The 22,893-nt window shown below is 43.2% G+C and overlaps 1 protein-coding gene across 3 annotated transcripts in view; it reads right to left on the bottom strand.

Annotated features, from left to right (window-relative positions):
* Positions 1–1,669: 1,669 nt before the first annotated feature.
* LOC105931188 (enhancer of polycomb homolog 1) overlaps positions 1,670–22,893 on the bottom strand; it is a 36,805-nt gene continuing 15,581 nt past the window's right edge. For 2 of the 3 annotated variants that reach the window (XM_012869765.3, XM_012869764.3), the window contains 9 exons: positions 22,391–22,544; positions 19,939–20,097; positions 19,749–19,838; positions 18,842–18,990; positions 16,836–17,257; positions 6,843–6,982; positions 6,500–6,644; positions 4,698–5,121; positions 1,670–2,682 (listed from right to left, as the gene is read on the bottom strand). In XM_012869765.3, the coding sequence (XP_012725219.2) occupies positions 2,610–2,682; positions 4,698–5,121; positions 6,500–6,644; positions 6,843–6,982; positions 16,836–17,257; positions 18,842–18,990; positions 19,749–19,838; positions 19,939–20,097; positions 22,391–22,544 (1,756 nt within the window). In that variant the 3' untranslated portion in view covers positions 1,670–2,609. Of the gene's footprint in view, positions 2,683–4,666; positions 5,122–6,499; positions 6,645–6,842; positions 6,983–16,835; positions 17,258–18,841; positions 18,991–19,748; positions 19,839–19,938; positions 20,098–22,390; positions 22,545–22,893 lie in introns of all 3 variants that reach the window. The other variant, XM_021320140.2, reaches the window with a different exon arrangement.

The following is a 22,893-nucleotide window of genomic DNA, read 5'->3' as shown; positions in this document are numbered from 1 at the left end:
CCCTCCCCCAAATTATTAGAGTTGTCAAATATAAAATCTCTATAAATGACTAATATTTCGACCAGTTTTTGAGGTTTTAAACTTGAATACCGTCAACAAAACCTTGAGAGCTGAAGGTATCAGTACATCTTTTTGATTCCTCATCATCTACAAGTCTGTTATGCAATTACAGGGACTTCAAATTATTCATACAATTGGCTTTTTAACTATTTCGTTATAGTCAACACTGTAGTTTAAAAAAAAAAAATATCTTATTTTACCGCCATGGACAAAATTGTTGGTATCCTGTTAATAAAAAAATCCCACAATGGTCACTGAAATAACTTGAAACTGACAAAAGCAATAATAGAAATTGCCTGGAAATGAACTGAATGAAAATCAGACGCTGCTTTTGAACTGTGGTCCAGTTGAATCATTCTGTGACCTTAAGCTAAAGCAAAACTGGTGTTATAAGGACAAAGAACCAGCACACAGAACTACTAATAAACTTCTAGAAAATTATATAAAACTGAATGTAACTAAAGTTTGTCTTTAATATTAATGGCTTATTTTTGCCATGTAAGGTTTAGTTAAAAGTTGACAGCAGGCTTGAGTCGGGCTAAAAGCCGTTTACATTATACAGTTAAAAAAAAAAAAGCGTGAGAATGTTTAAACATTACAGTTAGAAACCATTGTTATATTTCATCAATGAACCCATATGTTAGATATTTTAAAAGGGATTCTGGGTAACAGAAAATGTTAAGTTACATTTTTGTTGGGATGGGGGGGGGTCTGAACCACTGGTTCACAGGCTTTCCTTTACATACCATCTCAAAACTGCCTTTTGTATTTACTCAGGTTATCTTTGATATGTATAGTTTTTGATTTGAAACGAGTTGCTCTGGAACCTCTGGAGTTGAGTCAAAGGAGGATGGAGACCACCGTGAGCATCCTCTTCATCAGGCTTCTGATGCGCTGCTCTTCAGTCGGCTCCAGCAGATACTTCCTGCCAGCAGCATCCCCAGCCCTGAAGATCCCCGGTTAATCATTTAACTTCTGACAAATCATCTTCCACAAGCAGAGAAACAGGCACATAAAACAGGAGTCTGAGCAGGTTCACATTTAATGCCCTGGGCTTTATTTTCTTATTTTAGTGAGAGTTCTGTCACATTTTTTTTTTTTTTTAAGTCTTTTCAGCCTCCAGGTGGGACAAGTAAACCTCAAAGATATATTTTGCCATTGGACTGGGCATTCAGGTTCTGACAAAGACCAGAAGCACTACTAAGTAATGCTGCCTTTGTGCCTCTTAACTCTTCACAGAAGAGACGACATACATTTTCCCCAAAAGGAAGGCACCAAATACTTGTGGTTTTTGGCTTCGCAGCCATCTGGAGATTCTTTTTACCAAGAAAAAAAACAAAAAAACAAAACAGAAAAAAAAAACAGAAAAAGAGGAAGTGAGAAAAGAAATTCTCACGACGCCCCTCATTGGGATATTTTTTTTCTTTCCGATATTAAAAACTGGAATGATGACACAGCGATCACTGCCCGTTCACCTCCCTTATCACCTATGCATGAGCAAGTCGACGAACAAAAGAATGAAGTCTTTAAAAAAAATGGCTTACAATCAATTCAACCACAAGGAGAAACACAAAATACAAAAATAGCTTTTTTTTGTTTGTTTTGTAAAAAAAAAAAAAAAAAAAAAAGAAAGAAAAGAAAATAGCCAGATAAAACGAGTAAAGGAGACTCCACTTGCATGAAAATGACAGATGACTCCTTTAAAAACCAAAAAAAGTACAAAAGCAGCATTGATATTTATAGAAAACAAAAAGTCACAAAACAATAGTGCTTGAATGTGAAGCAGCAGAGGCTTCTGGGAAGAGACTCCATCCCTGTTTTAATTGTGTTTGGGACATTATGTGAAGAGGAGGCGCTGCTCTCCATCTCCTGATCTGCATCCATATCACAGCTCATTTCAACGTGATCCACAGAGGAAAATAAATGATATGAGGAGAGGGGGGGGGAGGGGGGGTTAGGCCTGCTTTGTGTTCACAAAATACAAAAATACCCAGGAGTCCGTAGCTATCGAACGTATACTACAGCACAGGAACCAACAAAGGTACAGCGTACAAAGAAAAAAACAAAACCGAAAGCTACAAACAGAAGAAACAAAACAAACTGTAAACACGGCACAATAAATAGATAAAAACAGCAGGCTCCGCACCATGCACATGATAAAACTCTTCTCTGTACATCGCTCACACTCGCCACAACTTAACTTGGCTTATTCTTTTTTTTTTTTATTCTTTTTTTTTTTTCTTCCTTTAAAGTTTGACTCCCAAGTGCAAAACATCACAAATGGACAGTTCTGTATTCAAGTAATATATATACACAGGGGGGGGATATTACAAAGATGTAGTTGCTGTACAGATACTAATTTATGTCATATTTATAGTTTACATGAGTCAATATTTTCTTAACAGTAACAAAAAAAAGAAAAAGGGTGTAAAAAGAGATGAAAATCGCCGATCGGCCCGTTTGAGTCCTGCCGTCCCTTTTTTTTTTTGTTTGCGTCCCCCAAAGCTACGATGCACAGCACCTACAGAGCGGCCCCGCCGGCGCCGCTACTACGTCACCTCCATGGCGACCGTGTTGTCTGCTATACTGTTCAGCGCCGGCTTGTCCTCGTCGTGATTGTCCCTGCGAGACAGGAGGGAGAGAGGACGGTTAACGCGGCTCTGCTTTCAGACACCTTCCTATTCTGTCGCACCGTCAGCTCAAGTACGTCTGAGGGGAAATAATGCAGTCGGCTCGCTTGAAGGCTGCTCCATTCATTCAATGCTGTTTCGTTAAAGCAGAAACAGGAACAGAAATCTGGCTTATTTATAGCTTTTCTTTTTTTTTTTAAAGCAAAGTTATTCAATTCTTCCCATTTTGTTGGATTACAGCCACAAAGCTCAACGTGATTTATGAGGATTTTGTGATTTTAAATGGCAACACAGAATTCAATGCAATTAAATCTATATAGTGCCAATTCATGAAACATGTCATCTGAAGGCACTTTACAAAGTCAGATTCAATCAGATTATACAGGTTGGTCAGAAAGTTTCCTCTCTAAGGAAACCCAGCAGGTTGCATCAAGTCTCTCCAAGCAGCATTCACTCCTCCAGAAAGAGCGTAGAGCCTCAGTGGACAGTCGTCTGCATTGTTGATGGCTTTGCAGCAATCCCTCATACTGAGCAAGCATGAAGCGACAGTGGAGAGGAAAACACCCCTTTAACAGAAAGGAAAACCTCCAGCAGAACCAGAACCAGGCTCAGTGTGAACGCTTATCTGCCTCGACCCACTGGGGGTCAGAATCAGTTCTTCCTGCAAACCTCAACACATCTCATCAGGGTTTGTTATGATAGACGGAGGCGAGTCATGATAAAGGTGTGAAAAAGTGGCGTGTAGTTTGCATTTAGCCCAAGGAGTCGTCAAGCTTTAGGCTCCCTGTGGTGGAAAGCATCCCCCATCATGACGCTGGCCCCACTAGGTGAGTGGGGTTGTTCACGGTGGGGTGAAGTGGTAGTTCTCCACTGTGTTTTCCATGTTGGCTCTTCTGACCAGAGCGCCCTCATTCACGTGTCGTCTGGACTTCTTATGGCCTTTTTTCTTTTTGCCGTTGTTCCATAAAGGCCCGTTTTCTAAGAAAACAACAGATTTTTGCCCCACAAGCGTAACTGTGGAGGAACCACAGTTACGCTCATCCAGCTCTGTCAGTTTAGATGGACGGTCTTCCTCTGGCCTGTCTGCTGGGGTCTGTTTGTTCTCACGTTCTCTAACCAACCTCTAAGGCCACAAACACAACAGCTGCATTGACGCAGAGATTAAATCACACAGCTGGACTAATTTGCTGCTTTTGGAGGCAGCTGGTTGCTCTGGACTTTAGTATCAGAGTCAAGGAAGATGAATATGAATCAAACTCCAACCTTACGACGTGCATGGAAAACCAAACTAAACCCTGACAGCCGGTGGTGGCAGCATGATGCTGCGTTCCACCAGTAGGAACAATAAAGCTGCCCTGGAGCTTCATACAGGCCAACTACTGCTGCCTCCTGTTAGAGGGCTGCTAACAGCAGATCACAAACTTACTGACCTAGGGGATTTTCTACACCAATAAACTGCATCCTGCTCCTTCCGGTTCACAGCTATGACTAACGGTGTGTTGGTCTATCAAAGGGCTGGTCCAGATCCAGTCCTGGAGAACCCGCCTTGCTCCAGCAGAGCTAATTAGCCCCTCAGTAGAGGGTGATGCTGGCACGTTAAACCAGGGGATCGTCTACAACATGAAGGAAAGAGCGGCTCTGTAGTGTGACCCTCCTGGCCCATTGCTTAAATTGAACTAAAACATTCAAGCTTGGGTCTGAATTCTGCATCTTCAGCTCAGTATGAGAGCCGAGTGTGGGCTGCGGTTCCCTGGCTCCGTGGGGGAGGGGACACATTTGTGCTGATCAGACTGATCTCACTTGTTCATTAAATAGGACTTCTGTAAGACCTGACCAGAAAATACCCTACTTTCTCTTTTTGTTTCTAAAGTAAAGTTTGTAAAAAAAAAAAAAAGCCTTCAGGTTAATAAAGACAGAACAAAGAGACGGCGCCTGGTGTTTTGGAACATGTCAGGAAAACAAAGGTGTGAACTTGCCAGCTGCTGGAGGACAGATGCTCAGCCTCACCTGGAGCTTATGTCCATGGACGACGCTCCGGAGACTTTGGGCATCTGCAGATTGGTGGAGGTGGACAGCTTTAAGGCAGAGGCTGGCACGTTGCCGAGGGTCCGAGGGATGTGGCGTCCCGCGAGGCTGGCGGCCGACTGCACGCTCAGACAGATGTTGTTCCCGATGAGGACCTGAGTGGTTGTGGGGGCGGCCCCGGCGGCGCCGCATCCCAGCAGCCCCAGCGCCGCCGCGGTGGCGGCCGTGTGGGTGCCGGGGGTGGCGTTGATGGTGGCGGGGACGACGCTGGCGGGCGTATGGAGGGTGGCGTTGATAGAGGGCTGCAGGAAGGTCGCGGCGGCGGCGACCGTGGTAGTGTGTGTCGACTGGTTGGTCGTGTGTAGCGTGGAGGCGGTGCTGGTGAGGTGCAGGTTTTTGTAAACGCCTAATGAACGAAAACAGAAGGGTTTAATGCAACAAGATGAGCACAGATTTCTTTCTGCTTCCTCCAATCAGGACGGAGCGATCAACAATTGCACTAAGAGGCATCCCTAAATAATCTGATGCAGTCCACTCAGCGTTTATCAGGCTCTTTATCCAGTCTGCTTGAAAGCATAAATACTGATGCTATGAATGACGACAGACTAGCAGCACTTCCTGCTTCTTTAGGCTACAGGGTGAAAGTTAGATTTCTGTGGATTTCACCTTAGTTCTTACCAGCTCTGTCTCCCTAAACATTTCTCACGCCTACATTTATGCTACCGGCTAAACATGTTTTAGTTTATATCGTGGGAAAAATCCGTGCTTCTATTCCCAGAGGTCTCCGTTCTTTAAGCCAACTTTTAAAACGTAAAGCTCATTTGGATGCAGCGCTCAGACGAATGATGAAAGGATGACAGATAAATGGATGTAGTTATGGGTGTGGCTGGGTCATTGGTTAAATGGACGGATTGGTGGATGTATAGGTGGATGGGCCATTAGCTGGATGGTTGCTCAATTAGGTCGATGGTTGGACATTAATGCGACTCGTGGTCCACATGTTGCATGATTAGTTGTGGCTAGCATGCTAATGCTGCGCTAGCCGCATTTAGCTTGCTGCTCTATTAATGTTAGTAGCCAGTAGCCGCAGCAAGCATTCTTCAGCTGGCATCCTTCAGCTGGCATCCTACAGCTGGCATCCTTCAGCTGGCATCCTACAGCTGGCACCCTACAGCTGGCACCCTTCAGCTGGCACCCTACAGCTGGCACCCTACAGCTGGCACCCTACAGCTGGCACCCTTCAGCTGGCATCCTTCAGCTGGCACCCTTCAGCTGGCATCCTTCAGCTGGCATCCTACAGCTGGCATCCTACAGCTGGCATCCTACAGCTGGCACCCTACAGCTGGCACCCTACAGCTGGCACCCTACAGCTGGCACCCTACAGCTGGCACCCTACAGCTGGCACCCTACAGCTGGCATCCTTCAGCTGGCATCCTACAGCTAGCATCCTACAGCTAGCATCCCACAGCTAGCATCCTTTAGCTAGCATCCTACAGCTAGCATCCTTTAGCTAGCATCCTACAGCTAGCATCCTACAGCTAGCATCCTACAGCTAGCATCCTACAGCTAGCATCCTACAGCTAGCATCCTACAGCTAGCATCCTACAGCTAGCATCCTTCAGCTAGCATCCTTCAGCTAGCTGTGTAAATGGATGGATTAGATAAAGAGAATGACTTTGACAAACCAGAACAAAACCTGGAAATACTGATATTTTTTCCAGTCTGTTTCACGTCGTTCCGTCTGAAGTTACCCTGAAAGGCATATTAACCAACAGGAAACTCACCAGCCGCCCCTGTCAGGACCCCGTTGACTCCAGTGGCGAGCACCAACTCCTCTTTGGATTTGAAGCCGAGCAGTTGATCTGTGGTGATGAGGGCCGAGGCAGCAAACTGGGCGCTTGCCTGGTCCAGCGTTTTGGAAACAAGCGTCTGAGTAGAAAGCAGCGACATGCAGAGAGGAAACATGAGGATGATCTGTTGGACTGGATTAAACAGCTAAGCCCAGCTCCTCTGCTACCAAACAGGAAGAGAGGCTGGGGGAACAGGGAAGCTTTGCCACGCTGAGCCCACAGCTACACGTACCGACCCCTGTATGAGTCCGGGTGTGTCGAACAGCCTCATACTGACCTGTGTGTTTGTGGTGGTGGTTGTAGGATTGTTGACCTGCTGCTGCTGCTGTTGTTTCTGCTGCTGGCTCTGCTCCAGCTGCTGTTTCTGCATCAGAGCCAGCTGCTCCCGGTGCTTCTGGTACTGCTCGGCTGTGAACGCTGCAGACACACAGAGACGGTGGTTAGGACCAGAGGTTGTGGGGACCCTTATCCTGAACACAGGGACACCACAGGGGTGTGTGCTTGGCCCCATGCTCTACCCAATATGCACTCCACCAACACCATATAGTCAGGTGTGCTGATTTAATAACCTGGACCTCGTCTCAAAGACCAAAGTAGTAATTATGGACTTCAGGAGATCTAAGCGCACCACACACACACTCCCCTCTAGATACACAGTGAGGAGGCTGAGAGTGCTGATAAGTTCCTAGGTGTCCACGTCTCTTAGTTAGTTTTAGTGTTAGTAGAACCAGCCAGTGTTAGTAGAATAAAAAAAAAGGCAAAAGCCTAATTTGGAAATGGTTTTCAGAAGAGGTAAGGGACGAAGGGAAACCCAAGAGTTTAACAAGCCTGTGTGCAAACAGTGCTTTAAAGTGGTGGAAACAAAGTCGAGCAGCACAACAAACTCGGTTGAACATCTCAAGGACCGACACTCTGGCCTTCATGAGGATTTCAGGTTAGTAACTTAAAGTTTCTGTTTGTAATTTAACTTAATATATTAAATGTATTACTGATGTTACTGTTAATGTGTGATTAGCTGTGGCTAGCATGCTAATGCTGTGCTAGCTGCGTTTATCTTGCTGCTCCATTAATGTTTGTTTTGTTATTTGCCATTAGCCGCGGCTAGCATGCTTTAGCTGGCTGACATTAGTCAGGCGTGTTTTCCCTCACAGTTCCAGAGGGAAGCAGAGAAAACTTGTCCTTCTGCTGCAACTATTTATTAAGAAGAAGCATGCCACTTGTTTGATGAGCAGAGAAAATATGAATCCAAGTCACCAGAAGCTGTGAAGCTAAACGGGGCTGTGGCAGAAGACATCTGTGAGGGTCAGCTTCCCATTTACATGGTGGAAAAACCTGAGTTCTCATGTAGTTAAATCCACAGCATGTTCTTCCTTCACAAACCCCTTCATGTAGGCTGAAATCCCGGGGTTGTACAATACCACAAAACAAACACTAATGCAGCAGCTTGTACAAGTGACCTATGGAGGCGCAGAGCTGCATCCTCTGCAGCTTAGAAATGAATCCTGGGACATGCAGAGCTGCTGTTTGAGCTGCGTTCAAGAAGTCCAGCTTCTTTTGCACTACCTCGGACAAACGTGTGCTGCTGTTAATTTTAGATTTCTGGATTATTCGAAAAATATATCAAAAATATAAAACTTCAAACAACCTTAAAATATTTTCAAATCATGTTACATTTGGGTTTTACTTATTTGCACACTTATTTAACTAGCATCTGTGAATCTGTTGAGAAAGCATGTTCAATGTTGAGATTGAAAAGGTGATTTTTTTTTTTTTTTAAACAAACTTTTTATGCCTTTAACTACTTGTATGCTGGTGAAGGTTCTCAGTCATCCAGGTCATGGTCATTCCGCAAAAGTAAAAAAAATAAAAAATTTTAATATAAAGCTTGGAGCTTCACATTACTCCAGACATTTTGAATTGAGAAAGCTTTCTGGATGGGAAGCGAAGCGTCTTCAAACTTCGGGAAAATCTCCAGTTGTTTTGTTTTTTAACTTTTTTGGAATTTAACTATCATTTTTATCCTGGTGGTATGGAAAATGTATTGAATATTTTCCAGGGTATCGATAGTGTTTGAAATTTTAGTGACGACCCTAGGTGAGTGCATATCAAGCTCCTGGTGTATTGCTGGTTCTCCAGCTGCTCTCAGGGGAACAGGAGGAACCTGCAGCAGGTGGTGAGGTCAGGGGAACATATTAGTGGATCATAGCTGCCCTCTGACGGACATTTAAGCTGGCAGACTACAAGAAAGCCAGCAGCAATGCTCCTCACCCCGCACATGTTCCTTCTTCTCTACTTCAATCTAGAAAAGGGATCTGGACTTTAATCCCAAAACGGTCAAATCAATCACCTGAAAACACCAATATAACCTTTGTTTTGTTTATTACTTTGAGTATTATTTTTATCTATACATATGCGCTGGAACCCCACTGCCACACCAAAGATACTAAACTGTTTACTGTGTGAAACAATGACAATAAATTAGGGCTGGGGGATATGGCTCAAAAATAAAACCTCTGATATTATAACAAATCCAATGAATCAATGTTTTTTCCCTCCTTTTCGTTTCACAAAAAGAACTTAAAGAAATGAGTTAAAAAACTTGCTTTTATGTCAAGCATTTCGTCTGGGAGTAACCTGAATTCAAATGTAACTAAATCCAATGTGTGAAACATGTTTGTAAAACAAGATGGCGGCCCTGCCGTTGTAAACAGTGAGGATATAAGTGTTTGTTGCTAGTGGTTTTACACAATGAGCTAAGAACAGGCTTCACTGCACTTGCATAACTAAAAAAAAAATATTGAAAAATTGTAAATTCGAATTAATCAATTAAACTGATTTATCACCAGCCGTATAACATGTTTTGTCTTTTTCTTCAAACTGCTGGGATTTAACTTTCACAGGCTGCCACTCAAAGCTGTGTGAAAATGTGGAGCTTTTTAAAATGAACTGCGCTGATTTTTCCTCAATCTGTCGCTGCTCTGTCCAGACGGTGAACGATTAACAGTCCTGGGGGATTGTGATCCCTTTCATCTCTACTTCAGAACATAAACGCTGAAAAATATGCTAACTTTACAGGTTCAAGTCTCCTAAAAAGTCAGAAGAACGCTACTGTTGCCGCATCAGTGGTGAAGCTTAAGTGGACGTCCAAGCTTCCTTTGATTAAACATTTACTCCAAAGATTTGTGGATTTGAATCAATGCATTTGAATACTAACGCCATTACACAGCGGCATTCACCAAAGGTTGCTGGGTGTAGATGTGTTTGGAAACTAAATGAAAGAATCACTGAAGAAAGTTTAGCATCCTTCCACCACAAAACTCCTTTAGTTCAGGGTTCATCCCAAACAACAAAAAAACTCTACCTTCCTACCAGGAGTCCATTTCTACCCACTTTGTGTGGAAATGTAGCTTTAGAGAATATGAAACACGTTTGGCTGTTAGAGAGTCTGTTGTTCTGTGGTTGCCACTGATTTCCAAACAAAATCCAACGATTCTGTGTTTGTCAGCAGTTTCGTTGAATAAAAGAGGAAGTTTAGGCAATTACTGCCATTATTCAACAAGAAAAAGCAACTTCCAAACTGGCTGATTTGACCTAAGCCCCCCCCCCCCCAAACTCAAAATGACCCCAGATAGAAAGCCCCAGCCTTCTCCAGTCGTACACGAAAGCAAAACCTCGGATCTGAAGCCACAACAAACAGCAACGGTAACATATTTTGTGTTTTTGTATAAAGTAGTATAGGTATTTGACTCTTTTTAGTTAAAGTGGAAAATAAACGATAAAACCACCTTCCAAGCAAGAATCAATTAAATTTAAAGGTAGATTAAACAACTTTAACACAGATGTTAAACTCTATAGTCAAAGCTAACTCAACTGGACAGAGCTTGACTAAAGAAACGTACAGAGAAGCAACTTTTAGACAACAAGGAAAGGAAACTAATGAGTATTTGTATATATTGCATTTTACAATACCAAGTTAGAATGACCAGTCATCAACAAGTACTTAACCTTGCAAACATTTCCATGTAAAGAGCACAATACGTGTTGAGCATGTGTTGCTGTGCAGGTTTGGTGTAGGTAACAAGCTATTCAGCCATTTTATCATGTTTAAGCTACATCTGAAGAAAGACATCTGTCCGAAACCTGAACTGCTTTGAAGGCGGCCATTTCTCTACAGACGGTGGCGAGACGCCGCCGGTCTGTGTCACAGAGCAGAATCAGAGTGAGCTTTGTTGCTAAGTACTGTTTTACGTGTACGAGGAATTTGCTTTGGCAATACAGCAGGTAAACGTAGAAGTAGTGTGGAGAAAACAAAACAAATAAAAGCTGTATAAGAATAAGAATAATAGAATAGACAAGAACAACTCCCTGTTAAAGGGGAGTTTTCCTCTCCACTATCACTTCATGCATGCTCAGTATGAGAGATTGCTGCAAAGCTATCAACAATGCAGACGACTGTCAACTGTGGCTCTACGCTCTTTCAGGAGGAGTGAATGCTGCTTGGAGAGACTTGATGCAACCTGCTGGGTTTCCTTAGAGAGGAAACTTTTTGACTAACCTGGAGGATTTGATTGAATTTGATTTTGGAAAGTGCCTTGAGATGACATGTTTCATGAATTGGCGTTATATAAATATAATTGAATTCAACCATTTAATGGTGAAAAGGAGATTATTTGGTAAAAAAAATTTAGCAGGTTTCACAAAAAAAAAAAAAAAAAAAAAACTGCAGACATAGAGCGATATATTTAGAGGAAAGTTTGGTTCTGTTCTGTGGATGTCTTTACAGTTTTGTTCATTTGTGCAACAAAATACATTTGACTAAATTACATTATTCTGCAAATTAACTTGTTTTTTCTTAGTCCTTTGTCAATCTCCCCACTGTGGGACAGTAAAGGTATTTCTATTCCATTAAAACTTGGTCAGAATAATATGAAAAAAGGCAGTATTTATCATGCCTGAATTAAACCTGTATGTTTACCTTATTTGATGAATGTGTCATTATTTTTACTGCCCATTTGTGGACCAAAAACAAAAGTTTAACTTAGCCCTGCAATACACTAGAATTTTTTTTTATATAAATAGAATAAAATCAAAAAATCAAATTTAATATAAAAAGAAACATCCAGAATGTGATATACAAGTGAAATTTTTTTGCGACCATTTTCACTACAGAGGCAGCTGATGTGTGTTGATGTTAAAACCAGAAAGGGCTGAACTTTAAACATTTTGATCCTAGAACTTTTTTTGCACATTTATCCTTGTTATTCAAAAAAAGATGCGATTTATTTATAAAATTATCTTTATGTGAAGAATCTGCAGAATGTGTCAATTTTTATCGATTACTCGATTGTCAGAATAATCAATAGAAGAAAATAAGTTTATGAGAGGCCCAGTTAGGACAGGACTTGTGTTACAGGCAACGTCCGCGGTCGTCAATGAGTCGTAAACCTTTTAAAAGGCTAAAAAGTTAACCGTCTCCACAGCTAAGTTTAGCCTTGTTTATGCTTGTTTTTATTTTGGCTCATACGCCCCTCTGTGGGGCTACGCGCTACTTCTGCCTGAGGTTCGTAAATTTAGACATAAAGATCACCGTGATCAACAAGTTGTTCATTTCTGGAGATAAATCTCCGTCACGCTTGGAAGAAAGGAAGAGGCTTTAAGATGTTGGAAACAACTGTTTTCTACTACGTGTAGTGGAGATTCGTACGCCTGGTGTAGGAGCACAACGCCGCCCTCTAGAGTCTGGGAGAATATCACTACTTTGGAGGAAAAGCCACACGGAGCATAAATGCTGCAGACGCCGTGCCTGCACATCTCACTTTCATGCAGAACGTAGGTGCGCCAAGCATAAGTCGCCCTTTAGGTTTTTGTATTTTCACATCACTAGTGTTTTTGCAGCTTAATTTAAACACTACCTGTAAAAACTAGGGAAGCTCCATGCATTAACTGCATTTCCATTTGGCCGAGATCAAACAGGTAATTGTTATGTCAGTTTCCTCTACTCCAAACCTTATTACCTTATAAAGAGTGCAGCTCTGTAATTCAGACATGAGCAAACATGGTCCGCTTCAGTATACTGAGAAACACAACACTGCAGTTACAATCCACAGATAAGTATGAGGTTTTGACTGATACAACTGTTTTAGGCAGCCATTATATTAGTCGTCGTTTAGAACAGACACTGGGAAAACAAACTTTAAAGTCCCGCTAGTGATTTAGAAAAGGTAAAAGTCGGCAAAGTCCTATTAATTGATGGCATCAGATGACAACAGATAGATAAAATAATCCTTCTGAAGACACGCGATGAAACAAGCACACCTGCTGCTGCATTACACCTGCAGTTCAAAGCTGTGCACTCCTTTGAAAATACTTTGTCTGTAAGGGCTGAATGCAGTCACCCAGAAATTCAAATCAATTAAACTGACTTTGACTTGGAAAGTCAAAAGAGGCTGTTGCTCTAAGGCGAGACAAGTTTATTTATATTTACTTTTCATGAACAAGACGATTCAAAGGCAGGTCAAACACATTCAGGCAATCCCCAAATTCAGCTCGACTTGTTGGCATCAGTCAGAGATATCGCTGTGTTGTTATAACGCAGATACAAAAAACACAAGATCTAAACCTTTTACCAGCATAACGACCACAAGCAGCTAATGTTCTAGACGAAGGTGAAAGAAAACCTAAAAACTTGGACAAAAACGGTTGTGACTCTGAAATGCCATAAATCAGTCATTTTAACGGTTCTGCTTTCTTCCAAAACGGATCATGTACAAGGGCCGTTTGTGTTGAATATCACATGGAAAGAGAAATAAACAAAATAAGACGGCATAATCAGGATGAGTGAAATTAAAAGGAAATCTTTAGAGAAACATGAAAGTACAGGAACTTTGTAACGCGTTCTGACCCGGAGGTGGAAGTAGAGCAACCTGGTAAACAGGAAGCCCATCAATGCAGGAAATGCTAATTATCAATTTATTTCCAACAATGCTACAATTTCTGACCGGTTAGCCATTTATTTCAATTATTAAGATAAAAGAATAAACAAGATGACAGTAATTCTGCACCAGATATTAGCAGCTTGGGACTTCAGTGTTTTTTAGGGATCTTGACTCACATCTAGTTCAACATCTAAAAAAAGACTGAGCAAATCTAAAATAACGCTACACAGAAAGCAATAGAGAAAACCTGTTTATGATCTGAGAACCTGGACTGAATTATTCTACAGATACCAGATAAACAGATCCTGGCCTTATAGAAACAACTTTGTTCAAATCTGTCGTATTCATGAGGAGCTGAATGCATCGTTTGACCCACCATGCATTTAAGTCACATTGGACTAATTGAGGATTTTGAATCCCAGCCAATAACGGCTAGCGCGTTAGCTTAGTTGACTGGGAGGAGTGGGAGCTTATTTTTGGATTTAAACCAAAATGACGCCACCCAGTTAATTTGTCTGAGCCGGTAGGTCGAAAGGATATGCTCGCGCTATTATGCCGTCATCATATTAGTTGAAAAAGGTCTCCAAATGACAATAATATGATTTATTGCATCAATTTTTAGATAAATTCCTGCAACACTTGCTACCGTGACAGGCGTGTTCACAACAATCACATTAGAGCTAAAGATGCTGAAGGAAAATCTTCATTGTATCATCAGTGTGGGCAACATGCGGTTCAACTAGTCGGGCCTGGGTATGTATAAACAAGTCAGACCTGAACAGGTTTGGCAAATATTGGTTAAATCAGGATTTATCAATGGTGGTTACAGACTTTCTCACATAGGGGTAGATTTACCTGGATGAGGTAAATCTTTATTAAATGAAATCATGTGAAAACTGCATCTTGTCTTTAATGTGAAAATGGTGTTAATAAGATAAAGGGCCCGGGCAGCGAGGCCTTCAAACTGAGGCACATTTAGTTTATTTCCTTCAGTGACAGACCGCTGCATCCTGAAGCCACAAAGCAGCTTCATCATAGATCCTTCCTCCCAGCTGCTGTTGGACTTCAGAACCACCTCTGATCCCGATCTGCACGGTAGTTTTCATTTCTTGTTACCAGTCTGTTGTTTTATGCATAGACAAACATTTTTTCACCCTACTCGTTAACCTGGGCACGCTACTTTTATGCCTGCAGTGTTTCTCCTAATGGTGTAAGTTTGCCCTCACTGTATTGTCTCATGCTTAGTTTCTATTTTCATATTTTCTCCCTTCTTGTTACCCTTCACCTTGGTGCTGGTATGCCTGAATTTCCCCATTTCTATTTTATTTGCTATATTTAAGTGGTGAAAGTTTTGATATAAAACAGTCTGGACAGATTACTTAATGTTGAACACTAGGCTTGTGTGTGTGACTCCAATCTTCAGTTTTCTGAAGCTGCGGCCATGTTTGCCAGGACACTCTTGGCATCATTGCTTATTTGTTCATGCATGTGTGACCAAGGCTTTAGAACAGCCTTTGCCAAGACAAAAAAGTTATTAAAAAAGGTGATTAAATGCGTTTGGAACTAAAACGACCTTTATAAAATGATTTATGAATTTTTATACACTGCCTGAATCCACACTACACAAAACAAACTGCACCAAAGAGTTATCAGAGGCGCACAAAGTGAACGAGGTGAATGAGTGATTGAAGCTGTGAGAATCAAATTCAGGGAATTAATTTAGTGCAACAGTTTCTGAGACAAAAAGCAGATTTCCTTGACAAAACAGCAGCAACCGTGGTGGGCCTGTGAGACAGTGCTGAGGGAAGAAGGAAGCCCCTTAGCAGCTCCTGCTGCTGCCTCTGACTCCAGAACGACTGGTGCTTTCAGTAAAGTCGCCATTAAAACAAAAAAGTCTTGAAACTTGTTGTTAGACGCTTTTTGAAAGGAAATTGCTATTGGGGTCTGAAAAGTCACCAAATATAGCAACAAAGATGCTAAACGGGCAACACTGGACTTTTCTCTCTAGTCTTCCCTCCGTCCTGAGAGCAGCTTTGTAGCCAGACAGGAAGGAGCAGGCAGTGTTAGTTCAAAATAAAGTCCATTTTAACATTTCATGATATTTAAATAAATCAATCAATCAATTAAATAAATCAATCAATCTCTCCCCCCCCTTCATTCTGAAGGTGTGGCAGCTTTTATTTTGCTGTGCGCCGCCATCACTGACATGTAGCAGAAACCCTGCATTAGATCAGGACCCCACTTGCCTCAGTTAAGGTCTTTGTTATTGATTTGACAAAAAACAGAGACTGGGCAAAGGGGTTTGTGGACAAGTTCCAGGACCAAAACCACAGCTGACCCTAAAGACGACCAAGTCCTGTCTCACATTTCCCCCAAAACTCAGAAAACACCATCGTACACGGTGGACTGTAAGCCTGCAGTCTGGGGCTGCTTGCAGTAATCGGCAGAATCGTTAAGTCGAGCCGTAACTTCGTGACCTTTAGTTCACGCAGCATGACAATCAGCCTAGAGGACACCTTAAATAAATTAAAACTAAGGGTTTTGTGTGGTCCTCCAGTGACGACGAACTAAGGCAAACTCTGCAAAGAAGTGCACATTTTTCTCTATGCAGCACAAATCCAGATTCTTAATTAAAAGTTTCTGACCAAATTCACGGTCAATGTGACACGGATGTTTGAGTAAAACTCTTGAACGAGCATCGACGCAGCTATAAGCTCAGGAACCACATTAGCTATGCTAGCTTTTATTAGCTTGATGAACAGCCCTACGCAACGCTCCGTCCACCGTTACGCTGAGAAGAAAAATGCTGGTGAGGACCCTGAGATGATCTACGCAATGAAGCACATGAACTGCAACATAAAAGAATTATAAACAGACTTAAAGAAGCAGGAGACCTGATTGTGTCGAGGTGCTTCCAGCAGCAGCAGCTCGTCTCAAAGGCCAGGAGACGGCCCGCAGTAACAGGACGTCTGTGAAGCTGAACACCACAACACTAACTCTCCTGTTTGGCTTATAGTCTTAATAAAAACTGTTAAAAGAAAAAAAAAAGGCTAGAAAATTATTAAACTGTATCTATGGCAGCAGATTCAGGATCCGGAGGAGCAGCGGTGGACGTCCAAATAAAGCTGCTTCCAAACGAACCGAGCGTAAACGATTCTTAATGATCCTCCGATTAAAGCCTGTCCTTCATTATGCCAGGAGGCAGAAAGCGTTGCCACGCAATCAGCCGCTTTTCAGGAACGACGCCGTTCACTAAACGAGATTAAACGAGCTCCTAGTGAGAACGCCGCAGACTGAAGAACAATGAAAGCAGCGCAGAGACAACAACCACTCACCGTTGACAGGAGCGCCGCCAGGTCCAGGGCGGTTCTGCGAGACCGAACCTCCAGACAGGGTCCGAGTTAATCCTGACACAGTTCGGCCAAAATCCCTAAATCCACTGCGGGAAATATCCGCCCCCCTGGCAGGGTGCTGGGAGAGCGTCCGAGGTCTGAAATGCCTCCAGCGGCACGCCTTAATGTTCAACAGAATCCGGCCGAGGTTGGGAGGCGGCGGCGCCGAGGGGGGCGACGACGACGGCGGCGGCCGGGGAAGGCTGGAGGAGCCGGCGGGGTCCGAGGTATTGGTTTCTGAGGTACTGGTGTTGGAGCTGCGAAGCGGAGAGCTTAGAAGTGGCGAGGCGAGCGGTTCTGGCTCTGGGTCGGAGTCCACGCTCTGGAAGAATCCCAGATCCGTGTGCGCTCGGTCCATCAGAACCCTGAAACACAACCAAGAACAAACGGGGGGTCAAATCCAAAACACTGCAACCTGGGCCATCGTTCAGTCGCCTGATTAAACACCGTCTGGAAAGTATTCACACCAGGGGTGGAAATTTATCACATTGGGAAAAATTTGTTATAAGAATTTGGCTTTATCTCAATGATTATTCAAAATCAGTGTCTTAAAAAAAAGTCTATCGTAATTTTTACTATTTTTTTGCACTTTTGGTTCCTTGAGAGCAGGATTAAAAAAAAACAATCAATTCAAAACCCAAATTAATTGTAGTTACTGTAAGGGGTTTAGTGATAAAATCACTACTTTATGTGATGACGCCTAGTTTGAATTTTGTTTTAATGTTATTAGATATTTTTAAGCCCAGCATTTGTGTCTATGGGGCTAGAATCAATGTGACAGTCACAGGCACACGGTGATTTAAAGCCTACAACCAGCTGTAAATAGTCCTCAGACTCAGGGGCACTGAGTACAAAAGCCTGAAGAACTGTTCAGATTTTAACCAGAGAGACGAAAAAAGTGCACAATTTTCCTTCTGCACATTTAGGCTTTCCTTTCTCTTTAGTCCCACATGAAATTCAAAGGAGAGACGTTAAAGTGTCAGACTGGACTGCACCACATTGGTCAACCCTGATCGAGGCACACAGAGCAATAAATGTACGTTTCTGGACGCTAATGTCAAACACGGCAGGCTGATTGGTTTGCAAATAAATCGTGAGCAAACACCTCGTTCTACCCGACGGAAGGTTTTCATGTAGAGACTGCGGGGTCGCTCGCTGTTCAACGGAAAGGGCGCCGTAAATAACGCCGACGCTCTCATTCCCGCCACCGTGTTTATGAGGTGGACGAGACAGGAGAGCTGTCAGACGGAGCTGCAGGACGAACGACGGGCCGGTCCCACGTCGGGGTCGTCACCTCCATCATCTAAAAAGGAGCCAGCTGGGTATTTATAGTCAAACGTGGCTGCCAACGAGCTGGCAGCCGGGCCCAGAACAGAACCGGGCCGCGTTTGTCAGGGTCCACGTTTGACCGGAATGCGTTCAGAGCCTTAAAGCTTCGACGCCGTCTGACCCTCTTCACGTCGTGCTGCTTTACAACCAACCCTGGGTGGGCTTTATGGGGTCTGTATGCGATGCAGCAACACATCATAAAGTGGGAGGAAATGTATCCCTTTGTGAAAAGAAAATCTGAAAAGTGCGGTGTGTGCCTGCGTTTGTCATGCCTATACCATCGTGGCCCATCGGCGGGCTGAAACTTAACTTAATTGGCACAGACTGCACAGATTTGGGGCATTTCACATGTCGATATGCTCTGGTTGGCTCTTATTCCAGCTACTCCACCTCTGATTGGCTGCCTCTGGGCATGCTGCGTTGCGGGTAATGCTAGTTTTAAACCCCATGGAGCGTTTTTGTCTCCTCTGTCCAGAACAACTTCTTCTCCGACCAGAACCTCCTAAGGTTCTGGTCATTTTACCCGTATTCAGTATTTACCAGACATCAGCGGACTAGAGCGCTAAAAATCAGCTAAACCAACAAACTCAAAGGTCTGAGAAAGGTAAGCCTGAACTCACCGGCCCCCTCTGCCCACGCGGCGCCGTGCCAGTCCGATGCAGCGCCATGGCGTGTTGAGCGAGGTCAGACAGTAGCGGTAGCGCGGGTCGCCGAGCCCGCCCTCTGACGGGCTCACCCAGGGCCAGTTGCCGGTCGCGTCTGGACGACACTGTAAGAGGAAGGGTCAAAGGTTAGTGCTGGGAGAGAGAGAGACAACGTTCAGGGACTCAACGAGAAGTCGGTGCCGGTAGGCGAGAGGTCGTTTGGAGGCCGAATGTCTGATGTTTTTGTCTGTTATGTTGAGGGGAAAAAAAAAACACTTAAAATGGCCAAAATAACATTTGTTTCACAGCAAAACTAGCATTTTTTTGGGAAAGCAGGAAAACTTTTAACTCCAAATGTAAAATTTTTGATACAAATATTTGAGACCTCTTCAACAAAGGCTGTTTTTTTTCTAAAAATTCAATTTACTAAACACAAATGAATATATTTTCCACATCCTACATAGATAGATATCTATATATCTATATCTAATAGAGATAGATATCTATATCTAATAGAGATAGATATCTATATCTAATAGAGATAGATATCTATATCTAATAGAGATAGATATCTATATCTAATAGAGATAGATATCTATATCTAATAGAGATAGATAGATAGATAGATAGATAGATAGATATGCAGAAAACACGAGGAAAACATGTATTTTTTTAAGCGACACAAAGAATTTTTAAAAGACTGACGTTTTATTATTTATCTAAAGCAACCAAAAAAAATTGCTTTTTTTTAACTATGAAGTCTCTTCACCATTACCTGTACGAGGCTTTAAAGGGTTAAAGAGATATGTGTGTGTGTAGCGGCCCGTTGTTGTCGTTGGTGCTATAAATAGAAGCGGCCCAGGAGTCAGAGCGGGGCACTTACAGCGTAATACTGACAGCCGGCCTTTCTCCTGAACGCGTAGCAGCCATCTGGGTCATTCTCCTCCTCTGCCTCCGAGGAACCTGAATGGATCTATAAAAAGACAGCGGCGGTGAGGTGAGGGCGGGGCCAGAGACCGAAAACGAGCGTGGCTGATATCTGCCGGCCATTAAAAGAAAGTGAAGCAAAGTACCTGGGAGAAGGGCTCTTCGTCAGAGCTGGGGAAATCATACTGGTTGAGGTCCTTAGGATTGAACACAGAGGGCCCTGAATGCTGCGGCGCCGACATGGGCGCAAGTTTGGGTTTCTTCTCGTATTTCCTTTTGGTTCGCACTGCCTCCGCCTTCTCGGGCTGTAAAAGCACGGAAAGCAACGGCGTTAAAACTCCGGCCTGCGGGAAAACTCATCGTTCAAATCCAAATCGATCCCATCTGAGAGCTGAGCAGCGTCTCTGCGCAGCCTATTAATAGTCAGAGGGAAGAGCAGCGAGCCAAGCAGCCATTGATATGCAGAGGGAGGCACGTGGCAGATGCCTCCGCCGCCGGGCCAGATGGCAGCCCTTCGCCCCCGTGCCACCTTTCACCCAGACGTCCCCGTCTGAACAGACTACCAGGATTAGCCCGATTCCCCCCACAAAGCAAAGCGAGGGAGAAAAAGAACCGACGGAGGAGAAACAAAAAGGTTTGTAGAGCTGGAAATGAGACGGCGGCAAGAAGCAACGAGCTCATCAGTTCACGTAAAAACATCTAGAACGTCAGCGTAAATTAGATTCAGGGACTTTACTGGCTGCCGTTCAGAAATCAGCTGAAGAAACACCTGCTTGTTGAAAGTTATGCGATCAACTTTAATTGATTAAAACCTGAGCGCCACGACCACAACACTCCAGCTCGACTCAGACGTACGTCTTGTTGTTGAGCCCGGTGCCAGAGGAAGTGCTGAAAGTCGGAAATTAATCTGCTCTCATTGGTTTAGCTGCTTCCAGGTAAGCAATAATAATTAACCAACAGCTAAACGTGTCCCAGAGATTTTTACTGGAAAGCTTTTAGAAAAGCCTCAAGAGTTCAAAGTTAGAACCAAATCAACGTCTTCAGGAAGAAAAAAACACAGAAAGGAGGTTGCTAACAACGTTTCCCATTAAATATTGCAGCTTTTCTCCAGCAGAACACGTGTCAAACAAGCCAAAGGCGTCAGGTTAAAAACACTTTTTCACCCTAAACTTCCCAGAAAGGAGTGAAAGCATAAAACGGGCTGAACACGTCGGCCCCAGCGACCCTAAAGCTGCCCGTTCCAACGCCTCCAAAGCATTTAGGTGTAGAGCCGCCTCCACCCAATCACAAATGTGTACACGGGTACGCGGATCTGTAGCACACTGGGGTTAAGCGCCTTGCCCAGGGGCACGGTAACATGTGGCAGGGGGGAGCTGGGATCAAACTCTCACCGGGAGGCCAGCAGCTGCTCGGTACCAGACAATAATCTGCTCCTCATTACTAAACACAGGCGGTCCTGCTGCTGCGTCGGAGAGATTTGGGCGAAAATACAAAAAAACTAAGATGTGAAATAAAGCGTTAAGTGATGCTGGTGCTTGGCTGCCATTTAGAGACGGCAAAGCGTGGGATGAGTCAGAGCAAACAACACCGACCGGCCGTGGCTGCTGCAGCGCCGCAAACAGGGAACTAAAATAAAACGGTCTTGACTTGAGCAGGTAAATAAGATCTAGATTATCTAGACCCGCCAATGAAATCAGCATTTGGACCCCTAACATAAGATAAATAGATATGCGCCACTTTAACTCTCCAACTAGACCATCTGACTGAGGGAGAACTGGACCGGAGCGCCTCTAGAGTCGGTCAGAATGGGGCTGGACGATAATTCAATAACACTAAATCGATCGCTAGACGTATATGGATGATAGAGAAAAAGAAAGGCTTGATAAAAAGATCTAACCCATAGAATAACAGTCTTCCTTTAGCATTCTAGCCTATAATGTGAGATAGATAGAGATAGATAGATAGATAGAGATAGATAGAGATATATATATATATACACATATATATATATATATATATATACACACACACATATATATATATATATATATATATATATATATATATATATATATATATATATATATATATATATATATATATATATATATATATATATATACATACATACACACACACATATTATAGGCTAGAATGCAACATATAATGTAAGTTATTAGTCATTACATCCTGCCAACCAATCACAAACTCAAACTCAGGGCGTCAAACTAAAGTTAGTTGAATAAAGGGTTGAGTTTAAATTCAGTATTTGTTCTGCATCTAAAAATTTGTCACTAAGCAACAGCATACAACAGCCAGGGCTGCACTTAAAATATATGTTTTGAATTTGTTAATAATTATCGATAAACATGATTTCTATTTTATCATCATGTTTTTTTCCTATATCATCCAGCCCTAGGTCAGAACGTCACATTTCTGTACTTTTTACTGCTCTTATGTAATGTTCTCTGAAATTAGCTATGAGGACTAGAGATATAGTTTTGCTTTTAGAATTCCATTATTGACATGAATGTATTCTGAGCTGAGGTTTCTAGACGAATCTTCAGCCCCGGAGTAGCTGGAGGCGCGGGGCCGTACCTTCTTGTAGTCCTTCATGTCCATGTGGTGGTCCTGGTGTCGGTACTGGTTGCTGTTGGACAGCGGCAGGATGGGGATGGCGTAGACGGGCTTCACCAGAGCCCGCTGCTGAGCTTCGGCCATCACCTCGCTGCCAAAATCAGGCATCACGTTCCTGGAGTGAAAACACCAACGCATAAAAATCAGACGACCTGCTTAAAGCCGAGACGCAAATAAGCAAATAAGCCAATAAAACGAGAAGAAAAGAACTTTGTCACCGTTTAACAGGAGCAGAGAGTCGGCCGTGACTTCTCTAAACTAAAGGCATAAATTACAACAGCAGAGACTTCAGGTCCCGATTTAAGTTCACAAGAACCGCTAACGAACCAATTAAAGGACATTATGGTAAAACCTGCATTCACCACCGTTCTTCCGTCTAGGACTAGGAATCTGAACGCCTGTCACATGTCTCTGACGTAAAATAGACGGTCAGGCACCAACTTCCTGCTTCACAGTCAGAGACG

Source organism: Fundulus heteroclitus, chromosome 21, assembly GCF_011125445.2.
Source record: "Fundulus heteroclitus isolate FHET01 chromosome 21, MU-UCD_Fhet_4.1, whole genome shotgun sequence".
Taxonomy (NCBI): domain Eukaryota; kingdom Metazoa; phylum Chordata; class Actinopteri; order Cyprinodontiformes; family Fundulidae; genus Fundulus; species Fundulus heteroclitus.
This window is presented reverse-complemented; position numbering and strand designations above follow the sequence as displayed.